The sequence below is a fragment of the Triticum aestivum genome, chromosome 3A (assembly GCF_018294505.1).
Source record: "Triticum aestivum cultivar Chinese Spring chromosome 3A, IWGSC CS RefSeq v2.1, whole genome shotgun sequence".
Taxonomy (NCBI): Eukaryota; Viridiplantae; Streptophyta; class Magnoliopsida; order Poales; family Poaceae; genus Triticum; species Triticum aestivum.
Window position 1 is genome coordinate 712,875,414 of NC_057800.1, and position 20,322 is coordinate 712,895,735.

The 20,322-nt window shown below is 44.6% G+C and overlaps 1 protein-coding gene across 1 annotated transcript; it reads left to right on the forward strand.

Annotated features, from left to right (window-relative positions):
- Positions 1-2,817: 2,817 nt before the first annotated feature.
- Positions 2,818-9,124, forward strand: LOC123057227 (protein LIFEGUARD 2). The gene is made up of 6 exons (XM_044480313.1): positions 2,818-2,880; positions 3,116-3,124; positions 5,617-5,833; positions 6,819-7,013; positions 8,063-8,220; positions 8,300-9,124. Exons 1-6 carry the CDS (start codon positions 2,818-2,820, stop codon positions 8,504-8,506), a joined length of 849 nt encoding a protein of 282 aa, XP_044336248.1. The 3' UTR covers positions 8,507-9,124.
- The last annotated feature ends 11,198 nt before the right edge of the window (positions 9,125-20,322 follow it).

The window sequence follows — 20,322 nt, forward strand, 5'->3', positions numbered from 1 at the left end:
AATCACCTAGTGTCTCCCGCCGCGAGGTAAGGGAGAATGGGGAGGCCATCGAGTAGATGGAAACCACTCGCGCTGACGAGTCCTACATGGCCGAGCTCGGAGCGAATCACCGGAGCTCATCGTTGACGAGCTTCGGGTCTACGAGCTCTACAAGAACCGTGCCGTCGGGCCTGTCCAACGACTCTAGCTTCGACGATGGCATCTTGTATTGGGTGCAACTCGCGACCGAAGGAGAATATTTAATTTCTAGTATGCCAGAAGTAGTTATATGTTGTTTGAGTCAAATAGTTTAAATTTATGTTATGCAATGCATGATGTTATCTTCTGTTTTAATTTTTGTTTGAAATGAAATTGTGTGCAAAAAAGTTTAAGGCAGTTAAATTTAAGAGTTTGGCCTAACTTCTGGCGACATAATTTCAATCTAAAGAATCACAAATTCTTGCGGCCAAGAGAACAAAAATTCTAGTGCTTGCAGTGAAATGCCACAAGAGGACAACAAGGACCCCCCTATGCTCCAATAAGTGGAGCAGTGGCGCCAAGTATAGGCATCAACTATGCGAAAATCCAAATCGGTGCCCAGGCTCATCTGCTTTCGGTCAAAAAAAAATTCAAAAAAAAAACTAGAAAATTTAAAAAAAATCCAATTTTTTTGTATGGTAGATAATTTGATGCGTGAGGTCCGTTCTAAATTTCAACTCATTTGGATATCTGAGCAGATCTCGGCAAAAAAGACAAATTGGGTCAAAACAGTGTGTGAACAATAAACTTTTTTACAGACCCCGATTTTGTCTTTTTTGCAGAGAGCTGCTCAAATGTCCAAATGAGTTGAAATTTGCAGCGAACCTCACGCATCAAATTATCTATCACCCCCAAAAATTGGATTTTTTTTGACTTTTTCTAGTATTTGTTTTGATTTTTTTTCGTCAGCGCGGGTGCAACTGAGCTCGGGAGCAGAAACGCCGCACTCCTGACTATGTCTGTATTTTGACAGTGCGATCTATTTTTGTAGTACTAGTGGATGAGCTGCACATATGTATTTGACTAAATATATAAATTGTACTAGAAAGAATAAATATTCAAGTGGTTGGAGTGAAATTTCACAAGAGGACATCAAGGGTCTCCACTATGAGCCAAGTGGAATGGCGGCAGCAACTAGAGGCACCAACTACGTACATGTTTTTAAAGTTTCATGTATTGTAGTACTAGTAGATCAAATGTATATATGTATTTGGCTAAATGCCTGAATTTACAAATTAAATGGATGTAATTTGGAAATGTAATTGACTTAAAAAAAGAAATTGTTAGCAGTGGCATCGATGTTAAGAACCAGACCATTCATATATTCTCAACTAGTGATGTACCAAAAACATAGGCGCCATTAGCATTTTACAATTTATTGGCGTCTGACATCCCGGCCATTAGACCACTAGCATTTTACAATTTATTGGTGTCTGACATCCCGGCCATTAGAAACTGAAATATTAGTGGCGTTTGGCCACCATGCCACTAAAAACCTGTTACCAGTGGCGTCTGGCATGTGCATCACTAATGTTAATTTTTGAACGCCCCTATTAGGCCTTTTGTGTTAGTGTTGGGTCGCTCCTTATTGTTTTCAACCCCGATCAAACTCTTTATTTATTGTTACAATATGATCTGTTTGTTTATTTTGCTCGCAATCATTGATTCCAACAAGACTATACGTAACTAGGCTAGTTAGGCTGACAACCTCACTTGTTTTGTGGAGGACCAGGAAGAAGTCCTCTAATTGTGTGCATGTATTGATCATAGGTTGTAATCCAAGAATTTCTACTGGTTCGATAAAACTTGGTTACCATCTGAGGGAAAACCTTTTGCTAGATATATATCACCCTTCTCCTAGGGCCCAACAACTTCCAAGTAGGAAAGTAGCAGTACACTCCTTCACAACGATGCAGATTTATTAATCCTTTGGAAGCCAGTATGCTCGAGAAGGATTCTTGACTTCTAGGCATGTTGAAGATGAAGGGGTATATTTATTGTTACGCTCAGCTTCATGTATGCTTGTCTCGATCAAATTTCAAAGAGAAAGCTGGCTTGATAGAGGTGAGTCGAAGGGGGTGGTGCTCCGTTTGAGGGCATCCAAACTGGTTGTAGAATAAAACCCATTAACAGTCGCGGTATGGGCGCTCCCTCGCTGCATCCACGTCGGACTAGCTAGCGACAAAAAGAGCGAAATGGTTCGCTCAGCCCCAGCACCCGTCCCTCATCCCCCGATTCCTCTCCCGCTCCCTCGTCTGCAGCCGCCGCCATCACCCGCGTCCTTCCCCGCAGCTGGCGCCCCCACCCCTTCTTTCCTTCCCTCACAATCTCCCCACCACCGAAGAGCTCGGGGGGGGGGGGGGGGGCATCGGGAGGCATGGCGCCGTCGCCGTCGGGGAGGTACAGGCCCGCACCCTCAAGGCGGCCGAGGACGCCTGCAGCCGTGCCGGCCTCGATGCCCCCGATGATGGGCCCCTCTCCTCTCGTCCCGCCATCGAGCTCGTGGTCAGTGACGGAGACGGTGAGCGGGTTGCACCGGTTCGTGATCCAGAGCACCTCCGGGGACACAGATGCCCGAGCCCTCCTCGAGCTCACAGACGGCAGCCTGCAGCAGCAACCACACCTTTTCCTCCCTACCAAAGCAACCTCACCCATCTTCCCTGCCCTCGATGTGGTCTCCCCCCTAATCGGCACTCGCGTCGAGATTTTGCATAGTCGCCGCGGCGGATCCTGCACCTGCAGGTGGTGGAGCAGGCCTACTTGGCCCATGGAGGTTGGAGGAGGCCTTGGGGAATGGGAATGGAGATGGTGACCCAGCGGCGGTGGCGCCGGCAATCCCAGACTGGAAGATCTCCTGCTCTTGTAGTACTTGTTTTCTGTACACCTGCCTTTTGATTTTGGTAAGATTTCAAACATACTCAACTTCTGCAGTTTTTTATCTCGTGAATGCAGGGTTTCATGAAGAGCAAGAAGTAGTGCCAGTGGGATAAGGTGGGTTCCCCTATGCTCCTTTGATTAATGCTTCATTTGTTGTCAAATCTATGGCTGCTCAGCTCTATATCTGTAAGCTGATGACATTATTTGCTTGCTTCTGCAGAATGGTCACGTGAGCTATCAGCTATCACTGCTCTAAGATGAGATTGCGGCTGCGGCTGCTGGTTCCGTGCTTGATGATAATCCTATTTGTGCTTTATATTTTATAACATGGAAAGCTACCAACATAGACAGATAGCGGTAATGCTCGATCGTTTCTAAAATTCCCTGTTATATTCTGCTCGAGAGACGATGCTCATCTGATTCTGGGCTGTTACAGTTGGATGAAGACTCGCCTGTTTGACACGATGATGGTATGTGAACCCATTACCTCCATCAAAAGGATTAATTTGGTTAGTTTGCTGCAGTAGTCTTGAAGCTGATAGTAATTTGTTGCTGAGGCGTTGACTGTGGCTCCATTGTACATATCAGGAGTCTGGCAGGGCTGCTGTTTACGCATATGGGAATATGATTGTTCATATGCAGAGGAATTGGTAAAAGAGAACAAGCGGCTTGATGCTGGATTTTCTCATGTGTAGAGGTTTGCACATCGAGCAATGGTAGCCGGAGGAACGTAGTTCTTACTCACAAGAGTGAAACACTATAAATTGAACTCTGATAACCGCAACCACGATTACCTTTTGTGCACTTTAATTAGTTTATTAAGCAAAAAATACGTTTCTTGCTGCTAGATAATAGTTGCTATATTATAATCACTTAATAAAAATGGTGCTACAGAAACTAAATAGTTGCAGAACTTCTGTGGGGAAATCATGCTGCTAGATAATACATGATTTTTAATAAACTATTGCTTTCGGTAACTTTATATTTCTTATTGTATTTTGTTCATGCCAATTTGGGTAATCATGCATCATAAAATTCAGATTCTAATTACAGTCACTCTCCTCGTTGACACTTGACACTCACGAAACAATGGCTTCTTGTTGAAGCAGCCGCATAGCCATATGCCTCGTGCTGATTCTCCTGGTCGTCATCCTGCAAGAAGCCTCCACCGTCACGCCGGCCAGCCAACAATGTGAAGGACCAGACGATCGTCGATAAATACGCACTGCTTCTGCTTAGAACTATTGATTTATTGCATTGCGGTGTTACCTCTTCGGTACATCTGTGTTAGCTCTTTCTGTTACTATCCATTCTGTGTGCTCTATATGTATTTGTTTTTGGAAACTCAGTTCACCTTCTTTGACGCAGGATTTAGTGGGAGTTAAATCTGCAACAGTTAGTTCTGGTGAAATTGCATATGGTTTCAAAGGATTCTGACGAGGAAGATTTGTGATTTACCCGTAACATGCAATAGTAATTTCAGTTCAGTCTACTTGGCCGCTTTTGGGTTCATTTTGTCAAGTTGATCACTCCTGATCAACTTCTGCATGCTTTATCATCCTTACTATTGCATAAACTGTTAGGATTTGCATACTGAAGAGACAACAATTTCCAGTAAGCTTGTGTTGTGGTGTGTCTATAAATAAAAGACAGGTTCGGACTTATCTTCTGTTGGACATACTTAAAAGAGTCTCGTGTTTATGTTTTAGACTGATTGCCTCTGCATTTACATAGTTGAAAAAATTGATCTGTATTCTGAAAAAATAATCCTAAATTTTTTCATGTTGCTTGTTCGACCTTTGAGTTACAGTACTACTTGAAAAAAGGCAATCTGTACTTTGAACTATAATCCTAAAATTTCCTGGTTTCTTGTTCGACTCTCGAGCTACAATTTCAATTGGAGGTGAATATCCTTGTTGTTACATGATTGTAATGCTACAAATGTAATCTATATTTTTCAGGGTATATACGGTTATCCTATTGAGATCCAAGCTCTATTGTAAATGAAATTAAGATGTACTCTTCAAATGCTTAAGCCGGATGGTGAAGGGGAGGACTTCATAGAAAAGGTAGGGCAACGACTACATGCATTAACCTACCATATGAGAAATTACTTTAGGCTTGATTTCCCACATCTAAATAACATCTCTAGATACAAAACAGAAGAATACTCCCACACTGCTGTGAACATGTCATCATTGTTTAATTTCCTTTTTCTTTTTCTTTTGATCCGACTGGCATGGAAAATGATGATTCACTTTATAATGTCATCTTTTTTTTTCTGTATATCTTGCTAAGTAAAGCTTGACTTTTGTTAATTAGGCCAAAGCTTTCATCCCCTTTACATAAGAAAACAAATAACTTGATGCTAACATGAATTAGTTTGCTATCTGTGGAAGAAGAATGTGTGTGAACCCGTCTGAAAATGCTTAGAGAAGTATCTAGGCGCTCCAGCAATACAAGTGCGCACAGAGGTTCGAAACATGCCTAGCACCTTTATAATATCTTTAATTAACACATTAACTTGACTGTGTTAATACAAATTGGATGCAACCTGAATTACATAGGAATCACCTTTATAATATCCCTCATAATTATTCTGTCTTCAATAAATCCAGCACTAGGTTGTTCAAACTACAACATTCCTAAATACTACAGTATGATGTATCACTTCTTTTAGATTCCTCTCATTGGTTCTCTTTATGTTCCCACTACTTTAAGGTTCACTACACAGAAGACTACCTTCAGAAGTGCATTAACCAAGATCATGATGCATTGCCAATCAAGCTTGCAGATGGCGAGGTCAACGTCGTCTCTCGCCTCATCACAGGGAATGACAGGATGACCACCATCACAACCAACTGGACAGAGTTCCACTGTCGTACAAACATGCATGAGGGTGACATCTGCGCCTTCTACTTCAGACGCAAGGCAAGGTGTACCGCCAATGATCGCGATTATCTCCTATAAATATAATTCATGTATCGTGCTCATGTTTATTGAACCTTCTACCTCTGTTCCTTGCCTTACTTTTGAACCACCTTAATTATCTAGATATCAACATGCTACCTATGTGTTGTATGTGTTTATCACCGGGATTAATTTCCTTTCTTCCACTGTCACTTCTCTTATACTCATGTGCATTGCTGCCGATACATTACAATTTGTTCCTGATGCCTGCATGAAGCCAGTTATTACTGTCATGCAAATGCGTTAACAGGTACGATGGCCTAATTAGTAGCGCACAATAATGCATCATGAGGTGGCGCCCCAACCACTAGTATGACTGAGAGCCTGGCCTCAACCGGGCTACACTAGGCCACTCGTGCAAGGGGCCAAAATCCATGCGAGCATCCAAAAACATGCCCTTCATGTTGTTGCCGTGTTTTGGCTGGGTTGTCCTAGTGATATTGTAAGATGTCCTTTAAACACCCCAGTTAAAACTGGTAGAGCCTCACCCGAAAAAAAAACTGGTAGAGCCTACTCAAACAAATAAATTTTCAAACAGGTAGAGCTTTCCCTTAATTTCTTTTCCAGTTCCCATGTGAAAAGAAACTCGAAAAAAATCGGAAGGAGAAAACATTAATCAGCCACGCGCCCTGGCCCACAGTCGACCGTGCTCGTGCGCGTCAACGGCGCAACGACTCGAAACGCGTCTCCCGCTGGACTGGCTCCACGTACGCCATCTCGTCTCGTTTATCATCGTCTCGCCGCGTACCGGTTTGCCCCAACGAACGTCCCTCTCTCCACCAATCCAATATTCGAAACCGCTCGAGAAAGAAAGCACCATGCAAGATCGAGATAGCCTCTGTCCTTGCTTGAGCCAACGTACGGAGCCGCGTAAGGAGGAAGGAACTGCGAAACTGTAGTATCTGCCTTCCTAATGGGCCCAGCAGGTCTCCCATCCGATCTGCCCATATAAGTTGAGCACCCGAGCCTTTTCGGCCCATCGTCGTCGCCTGTCCCAGTTCCCCTGTTCAATACTGCGAAACTGTTGTATGCAGTGCTGTGCCCGTTGTACATCTACCGCCAGAAGCACCCAGTCAACCTGCTGCTGCTCGGCGTCTTCACCGTGGCCATCAGCTCCGCTGTGGGCATGACATGTGCCTTCACTAGCGGTAATTGCCTTCCCACCATGTATTCTTTCTGCTCCTAGCTTCTTCTTGAGTCACTCTGCTCTGCTGTTTATGTAAATCAGCATCCTCTAATGCCCCTCTCATTAATTGTGTTAATTCATTACATATTTTCCTACTATTAGCTTTATGTATGGCAATTGGATAGTTTCCTACTAGCTATTATTGCAAAGCATTTTGTTTGCGTGTGGACTGGGTTCAGAGATACCGCCAAATTGCCTTTTATGATATGCTTGTCTGAGTTAGCATTTGCAATATTGCCAGCTAGTAGGATTGATCTTTGAGCAGACCTTGCTTTGCTATTCTCAGCTATTACTTTTTGAAATCAGAAATTAGAAAATAGCAGTGACCTTTGCTGTTCATAGAACATTGGTTGGATCTTACATATTTATTTGCTGTTTCTTCCTGCCACTATTTGTTGTATGATACATAGTGATGTGATAGGCCGTTTGGTCCAATAATATGCCAGCCAACCTGCTCAAGCTGGCATGGTTTTGGCAAGGACGTGGCTTAGGTTGCACGACTAGCTTAAAGTTTTATCAAAAAAAAAAAATTCTCACATGATATATCAAACTACTGTGGTGACAAGAAAATAGATGCTTCATAGGTTATTTTATAAAGTTACTTCGTGCATGTGCTGGATAAATCGCATTGGATTAAAGTGATTGAAGATACATAAATCTTTCAATTTAGACAAGTTATATGTTGTCAGGCACTCTGTGATCTGTCATCCATTTGTGTTTGCATCAGCGTTCCTACCACGGCATTTTGGGGTTGTACCAATAATAATTCTGAGGTTCGTTCTAGCTTGTGCCACATCGCAGGAGGCTGCTGATAGTTTGCTTCTTTTTCAATGTGTCACTGTCATTTACATGAAAGTGCATTATTGTTTGGTCAGATTTACATGAAAGTTTCTTTGGTAAAGAGATGTATGATTTGATAAGAAAGCAATTAGTTAATTTAATTAGTAGCTAATTTGCCCTGTTCTTATATGATATAAAGAAACCGCTAAAATAGTCCCGGCATGTGCACAGGCAAGGTCATTTTGGAGGCAGCAATTCTTACAACGGTGGTTGTCTTCAGCCTGACTGCTTACACTTTCTGGGCTGTAAAGAGGGGCAAGGACTTCAGCTTCCTTGGTCCTTTCTTATTTGCTTCTCTCATCATGTTGCTCGTCTTTGGGTTCATTCAGGTCAGATGCGGTCCATTTGTATCAGTCTTCTCTATTCTTATTACAATCAATACTGATCATGGCTTGTCTAAATATGCAGATCCTCTTCCCGCTGGGCAAGCTTACTCACATGATCTATGGCGCGCTGGCGGCACTCATCTTCAGTGGCTACATTGTCTATGACACGGACAACATCATCAAGCGTTACACCTATGACGAGTATGTCTGGGCCGCCGTCTCGCTCTACCTTGACATCATCAATCTGTTCATGGCCTTGCTCACCCTGTTTAGTGCGGGTGACAGCTAAGTGCATCGCCTTTTCACCTGCTCACGAGTCCTTGACTTGAAGAACTGTATAGGCGCTTATTAGTTTAGTTGAGTTGATCCCTAGAGAGGAAACATATAAGAAAACTGACGTGCGTCGGTTCTATGGATGGTACTGTAGATGTGATGTTGGGTTTAGGGGGTCTTTGATATGCTGGATTAGTGGTGTGCTGCTGCGTTTCTGATATCATTTGTATGGCCACGCGACTTCTGGACGAGGACAATATTGCTTCCCAGCACCTAGGAATTGGTCTCATGCCGCCGTACATGTGGGTAACAGGTTTGAATCAGGACAAGTCAATAGGTAATGATTTGGTGGTGTACGTACCTTCAAAGAGGATGTTCTTGTAGATTTCATCCAGTTAAGCTTGATGTTAGCACTGATAACTGAGGGACTATCGGGCGAAGGCGTGCGTCGTGCCCGTCGGTAAGCCCATACATGTGCTTATTTCTTTTTTCTTATGAGAAAAAAGGATTTGAAAGAGGGTTGCCGCTGTGGGAATTTTTGTTTATCTGGTGGATTCATGCAAAGCCATTGTATGTTTTTTGTTTTGTGCATGCGTGCGGGGGTCCTTGTTGCTTCTTTTGTCTAGGTTTTTTGTATGGCTAGTTGATTAGTTTGTTTTCTTGTTTTGACTGAACTGATACGATCATTGATCACATAAGGTTACATGGATAGGAGGGATAAATAAGATCACGCCGTGCTTGCGCCTGTTATTGGTCTGGTCGTGACTTATTTTGTTCTCTTGTTTTGCAAAATCACGTGAAAACACTGTAGTAGACAGGGGTAAAAGTTAGTGTGAGAGGCTTTAAAGTATGTACTTCATCTTCTTGCAATATACAATCTATGCATATGGCATTTTTCTAGAATATTTTCAAATGCAGCAAAGGTATACCCAGAGGTGCAGATCTATTGTGCATTCTAGTTATATAGATTTTAAGTGTGTCGTGATCAAGAAAAAAAAACCGAACTGCCAAGGTATAGGTGGTTTGAATGTTCAACTAAGAGGGGCATGGATCTATTCGTATATGATGTATTTTAGTTTTTTTTTATAATTTTGGTTAAGTGAGGGATAAAAAATGTAGTTAACTTTATTTGATGGTAGTTTAGGATTAGAAATATGACTATTGCTTTCCAAATAGCTGTTTTTGCATTAATTGCGGCTTCCTCAGTCTTAGTAATTAGTGTACCCCTTGTGTTTGCTTCTATGGTTGGTCAAATAATACAAATGTTGTTCTTTCCAGTACATCATTATGGATTGGACTAGTCTTTCTCATAGCTCTTCTGAATTCTCTCATTTCTTAAATTGCCTAGAAAGTGCCGAGAAACAAATGTATTTCAATGTACAATACTGCCTCTCTCTTAGTTTACAGGGCGTGCGCGTGCCCCTAGGTTGTCAATTTGACCAACCTAATACACGTTACATATTACAAAAAATATATCAATATAAACTTCAGATGTTCTATTTTCAAACTGTATAATTTTTGTGTTATATAGTTTATATTAAGGTGATAAAATTGACAACCTAGGTATATGCGTAGGACTTGTAAACTGAAACGGAGGTAGTATGTCAGTGGGAAATGCTTCGTTTCGTTTATGACCAAAGGGTAATGATACAGTACAAAATTAATATGCCTGAGTATTGGCTACATAGAATTAAGAGATGCACCATAACAAAGTTGAAGATAATAATTAGAGAGGACATGAAAAGGATTATTCTGCTGCCAATTCAGGATTCCAACATAAGGAAATACTAGCCATGCCCGCGCGGCGGCACGCCGCGCCTGTTGATACGTTGTGTGAGAAATTCAATATACGGTGATATTAAACTTTATCTCATAATTATCTAAATAACTACTCAGTTTTTGCTTGTTCACTTTTTTTTAATCGCATGGAGGATGTGGGAATCTTCATTGACTGACTTGTATGAAATGTTGTAGAGATTATGTACCAGTAGAAAGAGGTTCTTGCAATAAATATCTTGCTATGAAGTTCATATGCCCCCAGTGTAATGATAACGGCGGAAAATCTCATCCTCTTTTATGCTATTTCATAAAAAAAATGAAGTGGTAATGATAGAAGGTAGGAATAGAAGTTTCAGATGACTGATCCTTGTCTCTTTCTTTAGCAACATTGAAATCCTCCCGGACCTTTAGGAATTCAGACTTGTGTAACAACCAGACCATATAGGAGGCATCCTAATATTGATCCTGGTCGCAGCTTTATGTTACCGGAAATTCAGACGGAGAAAAAAAGAGCAGTGTAGACGGCCGACCAGTAGCGACGCGCGGAGAGCCAAGGAAAAGAGGAACTTTTTTTTTTGCTGGGAGGAAAAGAGGAACTTGCAGCGGCAGCGTGCGGCCAACGCAATCCGTAATTCTTAACCTGGTTTGGTGTGGACGGTGGACGTGATTACGTGATTTATTTCCAATCCGTAGATGGATGTCTCAACCAATAGGCTTTAAGTACATGGATTATGTGTTTCTTTGTCAATAAATAGGCTTCAAGTATATGGATTATGTGTTTCTTTGTCAGCTAATAGGCTCCGAGTACATGAATCATGTGTTTCTTTATAAAAAAATGTTTTAGGCACTATGTGTAAAACTATTATATAGAAAAAGAAATTTTCACGATGCTTAATAGGAAACGTTTGCGTGCGGCGTGCCGACCGAACTTTGCGCTGGACGCGTCCTCGCACGCACGCTACAGCTACTCAAGTCGCGACACGTGTGGCGGTGTGGGACCCACATACATTATCTCTTCCCCCCATCTTGCACAAGTGCCGCCGAAGGCCGCGAGGCAGACCGCGGAACTTGCCGCCGTCGGCCTCCATCCCACGCGCCAGGTTCTCAAAGGCCACGACCATGGCCGTGAGCGGCTGCTTCATCTCTTGCCGTGCGTCCACCACAACAACGAGCATGACCGGCGAGTTGCGTCCATGGTGACCCGAGCACCACGAAGCCAACCCTCGAGCTAGCGCCCCCTCCCCCCTTGGTTCACTCTCTAAGCTGCATTTCCATGATGACCGGAGCTACAACGGGCATGGCCGGCGACACGCAACACTGTTTTTTGCTGCAACCGGCTATCATAAAGCCGCGACCAGCTCGAGGTAGAGCCGCAACTAGCAACTCCTTTTGCTACGACCGGCACATTTTTTTTCTGGATCCAGAAAAGTGAGTGTTCTGACCGGCATTCAGTGGAGGTGCAACCATCACAAAATGCTACATCAGGCTATTTTGTTGCTGCAACCAGAGAGCGGATTGGCTATGACCGACGTGCGGAGGAGCTACAAATGGCAGTTTCAAATGCTACAACCGGCGTCCTGAAAGGCTAAATCCAGTATCTTAAAAAGCTTCAACACCAGACAGGGAAGCTGGGGACGGCCATGGCACAACCGCAAAAAGCTGCAACCGACAGATGAAAATGCTACATCCGGCACCTGAAAAAGTAGGATTTAGGATAGAACAGGGGCTTCAATCGACATGCGTCAGAGCCACAACCCCTACTGAAAAATGCTACGACTGGCAACTAAGAAAGCTACAACCAGCTTTGAAAAAAGCTTCAACTGGATACGGGGTAGATGGATGTCGACCACCGTGCAGCCACAAAAAGCTGCAACCGGCGTCGAGAAAAGCTACAACCCGCTTCTAAAAAAGATTCAAACAGAGAATGACTAGCTAACCATGGCGAGCGGCGACGATGGAGCTACGTTTCGGTGTTGCAATGATGAGCGGCTACCCGGGGATGAGGACGGCGACGCCACGGTAACTATGAGGTTGCAAATGAGGTTTTTCATGCTGGAACTGGCGAGGATCCGTGCTAGAAGCTCCATGGAGGGATTCTTCCGAATGGTGGGAGGAGGTTGTGCGAGGGCGGTGGCCGGCGATGACGAGGGATGACCACGGATGACGAGGGCGGTGGCTGGTGCCGACGTGGAAGGCCGGCGAGCTATGACCGGGGGGTGGGTTGCGGCGTGCTGTCACGAGCACTCCTTTTTTTTCTCCCGAGAGATGTGCGAGAGGAGGATGAAGATGGAATAGGAGATCGTGCGGTTACACACGCGTGGATCGTGCGGCTAGCGACCGACTGACCCAAATTTAGGCCGGCACGCCGGCGTCTAGCGCTCGCCATGTTTAATACAGAAGAATGAAGGAAATAAGGAGAACAACGAATTCCCTTGAAGAAAATAAGGAAAAAGAAACAATTTCACAGTGGACTCTACTACCACAAACCTCGCTCACTTGGTGAGGTTGCAATTATGCAATAACACACGTATAGTAGCACCACCAGGACTGGGTCTAATTAACCTAGAAGCAAGAAGAAAGAATAGGGGACACCCATCTAGCCAGGGCTTCGCTCTCCCCTTCACACTTCTTGGGAGTCAAAAATCAACATTTCAGAATGCGCATCAACACTTCAAGGATCAGTGTCCCCAAACCAATGCTACACTATCGCCCGGGCCTACGAGGGTCTATTGTTAGTGGAGGTTTCCATCATTACCACACGATTATATGATAAGTGATATCTTGTTGTATCCTGGGTTTTCACGAAGGCGCAACTACCGTCATGAATCATGTCACACTAAGGGTAGTCCAGGCCATGAGGCAAGGTTGGCCAGAATCTTCCGAGTATTATATAGGGAAAATGAATTAGCATGATGCTTAAAATAATAAACGGAATAAGAGGAGACTAAGGCATAGCCTAGTGATGGGAAGTGGCTGATGCCTTCTCACCCACCCAGATTGAAGGCATGGTACTTGCAATTTGAATTTATTGCATTAATTATACTGTATGGGGTTTCGTTACAATCTTTCTGTAAAAAAAAGGGAATAAAAAGAACAAAGATTGCCCTCGTAAAAAACAAAGAAAAAAGAACAATTTCATGGTGGACTCTACTAAGACAAACCTCACCCACTCGATGAAGTTGTAATTATGCAATAAGAAACGTATAGTGGTAGCACGAGGACCGGGTCCAACCTAGAAGCAAGAAGAAAGAATAGAAGACACCCCATTAGCCAAGGCTCTGCCCTCCCCTTCACACTTCTTGGGAGTCGTAAATCAACGTTTCATCATGCGCATCACCCCTTCAAGGATCAGTGTGCCTCCCCAAACCAGAGCTACACTATTGCCCGGGCCTACAAGGGTCTATTGTCGGTGGAGGTTTCTGGCACTGCCACACGATGATATGATAAGCAACATCTTGCGTGATGCGGTAGATGGTCATGTCGTATCGTGCGTTTTCACGATAGCGTAGATACCATCACGGATCATGTCATGCTAAGGGTAGTCCCGACCATGAGGGTACTGCCAAGATTATGTCCTACACAGATTTTGAGAGGGAAAATGACATGCTTACTGTGAGACAAACCTCACGGGTACAAATTATGGAAAAAGTAAGTTGAAAAGTACTCCCTCCGTTTCTAAATATTTGTCTTTCTAAATATTTCAACAAGTAACTACATACGGAGCAAAATGAGTGAATCTACACTCTAAAATATGTCTACATACATCCGTATGTGATAGCCATTTGAAATGTCTAGAAAAACAATTATTTAGAAACAGAGGGAGTATTATTCATAATCTTTTGAATATGTTTAGCCCATATACATTCGCGATGCTCAGCTCGACATCCCCGATGCTCCGCCAGCCCCTGCTGCAGCCCTGGCGGACATCGCCAGGCTTTGCGGTGCTGATGACGCGGCCGCAGACTCCATTGCATGTGCCGATACCACGGACAACGGTGCTGCTGACGTTCTGCCATGATGTGCTCAAGAAACCATGCCTGCCCATGCGGCGTCCCGACGGCGACCGGCCGTCCATATCGCGACCCTACATCAAGGGCCTATTTATTCCACCACCCGTGTGCCCGGAGCAATCGCCTGTTTTGCTTCAATTATCTGCTAGTATCTCAAATGTATCCCCTAGCTACTTGTATCTTGTTAAGTCTAGATGTCCGTCTGTTTCTTCATGAGTAGTACAACTCTATCTATCTGCTCGTGGAATGTAAGAGGCCTAGGCGATGAATCTAAGTGCGCTAATATCCTTTTCGAACTAATCAGTATCAACCTTCACTGTGCACTCTTACAAGAGTCTAAGTTAAATGACATTAACGACCGAAAATTCAACTCCTTCCTGCCATGATCTCTTGACCAAAGAAATTTCTTACCTGCGAACGGTTCGGCCGGCGGAATGATTTCCGCCTTTAATAAAAACTTTCTCTCCCTAATCTCTTACTCCTATCATATGTACGCCACATCCATCAAACTCACGTTGCTCGCTCACCCCCTCCCCTTTGTCATCACAAACATTTATGCCCCCTCCAATCGCAACCTCAAACATGCATTCCTAGATGAGCTCAATCTAATTAAGGAGGATGACCAAACTCCTTGGCTAATTGTAGGAGATTTCAACCTCGTCCGCTTCTCCCACGAAAAAAATAAACGCAGCTTCCACCAACAGGAAGCTGACGCCTTCAACTCCACGATCAACACACTAGCACTAATCGAACTACCCCTACTAGACAGACGCTTTACCTGGTCCAACAAACGAGCTTCACCAACCCTCGAACGACTAGACCGAGCTTTTTTCAATCTGGCTTGAAACAATGTCTTCCCCAATACAACTCTGTCATCTTTGCCACGAATTACATCTGATCACGTTCCCCTAATTCTAAATATCCAAACAGCGGTCCCAAAGCCACGCCACTTTAGATTCGAATTAGCTTGGACTCTATCCACTGCTTGCCAGCAAATAATACAAAAATGTTGGGCCCCAAACCACCGCTCGACCCAACGACTAACATCCGCCGCTGCCCTTGCAAAAGCTCTAAAAAGAAAGAGATATGACCTAAAAAATTGGGCCTCCAAGCGATCGCCAGCACACCTTCACGAGGCGGCTGCAAAACAAATCATTAATCTCATCGATCTAAAGGAGGAGGCTCGAACTCTTCCCAACACCGAAAAAAGGCTACGTTTTGTTGTCTCCGATACCCTGCACTCAGCTATTGCTGAAAAAATAGCCTTCTAGAAACAAAGAGGTAAAGTACATGCTGCAATTGATGGAGAGGAAAACACACAATATTTTCACGCTGCCGCGTCACAGCGTCTCCGCAAGAATACTGTAACTTCCCTACTAGTTGATGGAACTGGATTCCACTCTCATGCTCAAAAAGCGACCATTCTTAAAGACCATTTCACAATAATTATAGGTTCAGCACCACACACCTCTTGGCCCTTCGATCCTAAAAATTACTACCCCCAAACGTTACCACAACTTAACTCGCTGGACTCCCCCTTCGCACTAGATGAAATTAAAAATGCGTTCCTCCAAATGAACCCCCTAGCTAGCCCAGGACCGGATGGCTTCGGCCCGCTGTTCTACAGAAAATACTGGAACTTGGTTAAGGCTCACATCCACTCCTTCATGACGGACTTCCAAAACCTCAACGCTCAAACTAAAAGCCTTAACAGAGCTCACCTCATTCTACTATCCAAAAAAGATCATGCCAACACTCCCGACGCATACCGCCCGATCTCCCTTCAAAATCGTCCCATCAAAGCCGTTGCAAAAGTGCTTACCAATAGACTAAAACCAATAATACCACTGCTTGTCCATGGCAACCAAACTGGTTTCATCCCAGGGCATAGCATAGCTGAAAACTTTATCTTCGCTGCAGACCTCATAGGCGCATGCCATACCAGAAAAGCCCCAACCATGGTCATTAAATTGGACTTTAGCAAAGCCTTCGACTCCCTCTCTTGGGACTCTCTTGCCTCCATCTTACGCTGCCGCGGCTTCCCGCCAAAATTCTCATCATGGGTTCATGACCTCCTAGCAACCGGGAAAACTGCTGTCATGTTGAATGGGATCCCCGGAAATTGGATAAATTGCAAAAATGGGCTCAGACAGGGTGACCCTATCTCGCCCTACCTCTTCATCATCGTTGTTGATCTCCTACAACAAATGATCCAGCAAGACTGCGACCTAGCTCACCTCAGTCACCCCCTGTTCTCACATCTCCCGCCAACCGTCTTACAATATGCTGACGACACCCTCATCATCGCCAAGGCATCCAATGCCGCTGCTCAGCAGTTAAAAAACATCCTTCACGATTTCTCCATGGCCACTGGCCTCACTATCAACTTCACAAAAACAACATCCGTACCCATGCACGTCAGCACTGCCATGAGAGACTCCATTGCCTCCACCTTGCAATGCCCAACCTCAACCTTTCCGCGGATCTACCTAGGCCTTCCCCTAACACCCACACGACTACCTACAAATGCCTTCCTATCGATCATCGAACATTGCCGTAAATTCTTGACGGGTTGGCGCGCAAAAATCCTCTTCAAAGGGGATAGGCTCATCCTATTATCGGCTGTCCTCGACTCCCTTCTAGTCTACTTCATGTCAGTCTTCCCCATTCCCAAGAGTGTTCTAAAAACCCTAGACTCTATTCGACGGGCCTTCTTTTGGGTTGCGGAGGAAACTTGCACTGGTGCTTAATGCTTAGTTGCCTGGAAAAATGTGTGTAAACCAAAGAACTGTGGTGGTCTAGGCCTAAAAAATCTTCATCAGCAAAACAAAATGCCTACTTATGAAATTTGCTGAAAGCTCTGTTACCAGACACAACACCTTGGTTAGACTGGATCGCCTTACAACACCCAAATGCCCTCATTGCTCCACAAAATAGCCACTCCTTTATTTGCCGAACAATAAATCAACGGCTGCCAGCACTCCATGCCATCTCTTTTGTACTCACAAACTCTGACACTAATACGTACTTCTGGCTTGATACTTGGATACACAACCAACCCCTTGCTACTTTATTCCCCTGCCTATATTCACACACCATTATACCACTAGCTTGTGTGGCTGCTGTCCTGAATCACGGTTTGGAAACAATCCTATGGAACCGCCTAACATCTGATGCTGCTACCGAGTTGTGCGCTTTGTTGTCTCTCTTGCAGGATTTTCGGTTGTCGACAGGACCGGATGAGCACTACCTCAATGGTGGCATGTGCTTCTCCACGAGGGCAGCATACGCGCTAACCATGGGCTCCCACGATGACGACGACGACGTGCATGCCATTGCCATCTGGTCTTCACGCGTTCCAAATCGCGTGAAGATCTTTGCATGGCTCCTGTTTCGGGATCGACTCAACTCAAAAAGCAACCTTCAGCGCAAGCATATCGTCACTGACTCACTATGCCCGCGCTGCAGACATGATGGTGAAACCAGCTCACACATATTCCTAGACTGTCCTCTTTCACAACATATTTGGCAACGGATCGACCTCTCTCCTTCAAGTACCATTGATGGACTCTGGGACCGCCGCCTACCTACACAGGTGGATGCAGTAATCTGGCACTCCGTCCTCCTCATCATCCTATGGAAGACTTGGGATTCCAGAAACGCTATGACCTTCAAGCAACAAAATCACCACAATATTCTCACCCTCAGGCGCATCGTGGATGATCTCATGCTCTGGATGCACCGGATGAAGAAACCGGTGCACAAGCAAGCCGCCTCCTCCTGGCGTTCCTACCTCTTATCACGACTTCACGTGCTTACGTAATTCCCCTTTGTAATCAGTCTGACGATGGGTTACAAACTTGAGAAATATATTCAGGCGGGGAGCTCCCCCCCCCCCCCCCCCCCCGCGCGCCCCCTCGGTGATTTTTCAAAAAAAAAAGAGTCTCATATACCAGGAGGCCAAGATCCAGCCTCGCAATGTAGGTCATTATCATTTTAATTGTTAGAAATGCAAAAGAAGCCAAAAAATCATGAGACATTCATATGGTGTCATGATATGGTCTCCAGAAGTCGTGTTACAAATTTAAGAATGTTTCATAAAAGTTATCATGTAGACTACTTCCTCCGTTTCAAAATATAGCGCGTCCAGGGTTCAAATCCTGATGCTCACATTTATTTCTGGATTTATTTTAGGATTTCCGGCGATGCGCATTCAGTGGGAGGAGACGTTCCCGTCGACGACAAGGTGCCTACGATGACTTCGTAAATTTTAAAATGATATGTCGGCTCGGTCTTTCGGAGGTGCTCATAGGGATAGGGTGTGCGTGTGTGCGTTCATAGGGATGAGTGTATGCGTGTGTATATGAGCGCCTGCGTCTGTACTGTGTTCACAAAAAAAGCTTTAACCAACAAGACCGACTACGGGGGAGCAAAAAATATATATTTGAAAACTTCTTTTGAATATAAATTTACTGGTATAATTTTGCTCCCGGCGTAGTTGATCTTGTTGGTACATTTATGGTCAAAGTTGAAACGCGAGAACCGATGATGTACTCTATTTTGAAATGGAGGGAGTACTTACTACAAGCCAGACCATTTTCGAGTAAGAAACTAGGTTTTAAGAGGGAACTGATCCAGTTTGTATGCGATCCAACTCGGTGGCATGAACCTACTACATGCGAACGTGATGGAAACAGGGTGACCCTATGGCTGGTGGCCGATAAACCGCCTACGCACTACACCCATCACCGGATAGTCCTTGTGATATTGTAAGTTGCCCTTTGAACATCCCAGTTAATGAATAAAGCCCAGTAGAGTTTTTTCTTATGAGAAAAAACTTTTCACTTCCCAAATAAAAAAGAAACCTCTAGTCTTCAATGTGGTGCTTGCAATTAACTCTCTGAGCATCCACCGGCGCCATCGTTGGTCCATCTCGTCTTCGATGGCCTTAATGCCATAGGGGCACGGTGGATCCCGACCCTTGCCGGTGGAAGGGCTTTGTTTTTGGATGTTTCTTCGTGTTTTGTTAGGGTTTTTGTTTTGCTCAGGAAGACGAGTTGACGGCGCCTCCCTGAAAAAGAAATAAGGTTATCCCTGCCTAGCCCATCTAGGTGGTGCGTCTAGCATCGTCGGTGAGTGTGTGAAGGTGCGTCTCCGGCGGATTTGTCCTTGGTGAATTTGCTTGGATTTGGTTGTAGTTCGTCTACATTCATGTGTCCCCAGGCTGTATGCTTTCGATCAACGCTACTCTTCAACGTCCGCCGGTTCTATGAGGCCTTAGTACGCCAACTTTCTGATTGTCTATGACAACAAGTTATGCCTGGCTCCGGCGAGGAAGGAGCGATGACGGCGACGCGCCTTCGGCTCTCGTCGGTGCTTGTAGTCATCGCTACCTGGACTATGAATCTAAATGCATTTTTTATTATTTTTATGTTCATTTTACCGCCATGATTTAAAATGAATAGATTAAACGTTTTCTTGTTAAAAACAAAAGAAAACATTTTTTTGAGAGAAAAACAAAAGAAAACATTGTGTGGCTGTGGAGACGGACAGAGCCTCTGTCCAATCTCTTTCCCTTCATCATCGAATCATTAAAAAAAATCATAAAAAAAGATAGCCTGTGTCCTTCCTTTTGGATTAGTTTGAATTGGAGGTAAAAGCACGGCAGGCCCAGGAACTTGTCGCGTCCGTGATGTTTTGGCCCACAAACTTGCAAATCCTTACTCCGCCACCCAAAAACTTGCAGCCGATGTGCAAAAAAGCCCACAGCCAATCCCGCTGCGACATCTGGCGCCACGCTGGCAGAGGCGGTCGTCGCATGACTTTGCAGAAACCCCCTGGCCTTTACCAGTAATGAACCCGCACTCCACATCTCTCCCTCTCGTTCCCCATTGCAGCTCCAGCCAAATCCCTAGTTTCTCTCCCTCTTGTTCCCCACTGTATCGCCCGATGCAAGAAGCATGAGAGCTAGGTCGACGGCGGCGGCGAGTCTGGGCTGTGGAGCGAGCGGCAAGGAAGGGCTGCGCCATTGAAATCAGTGGAG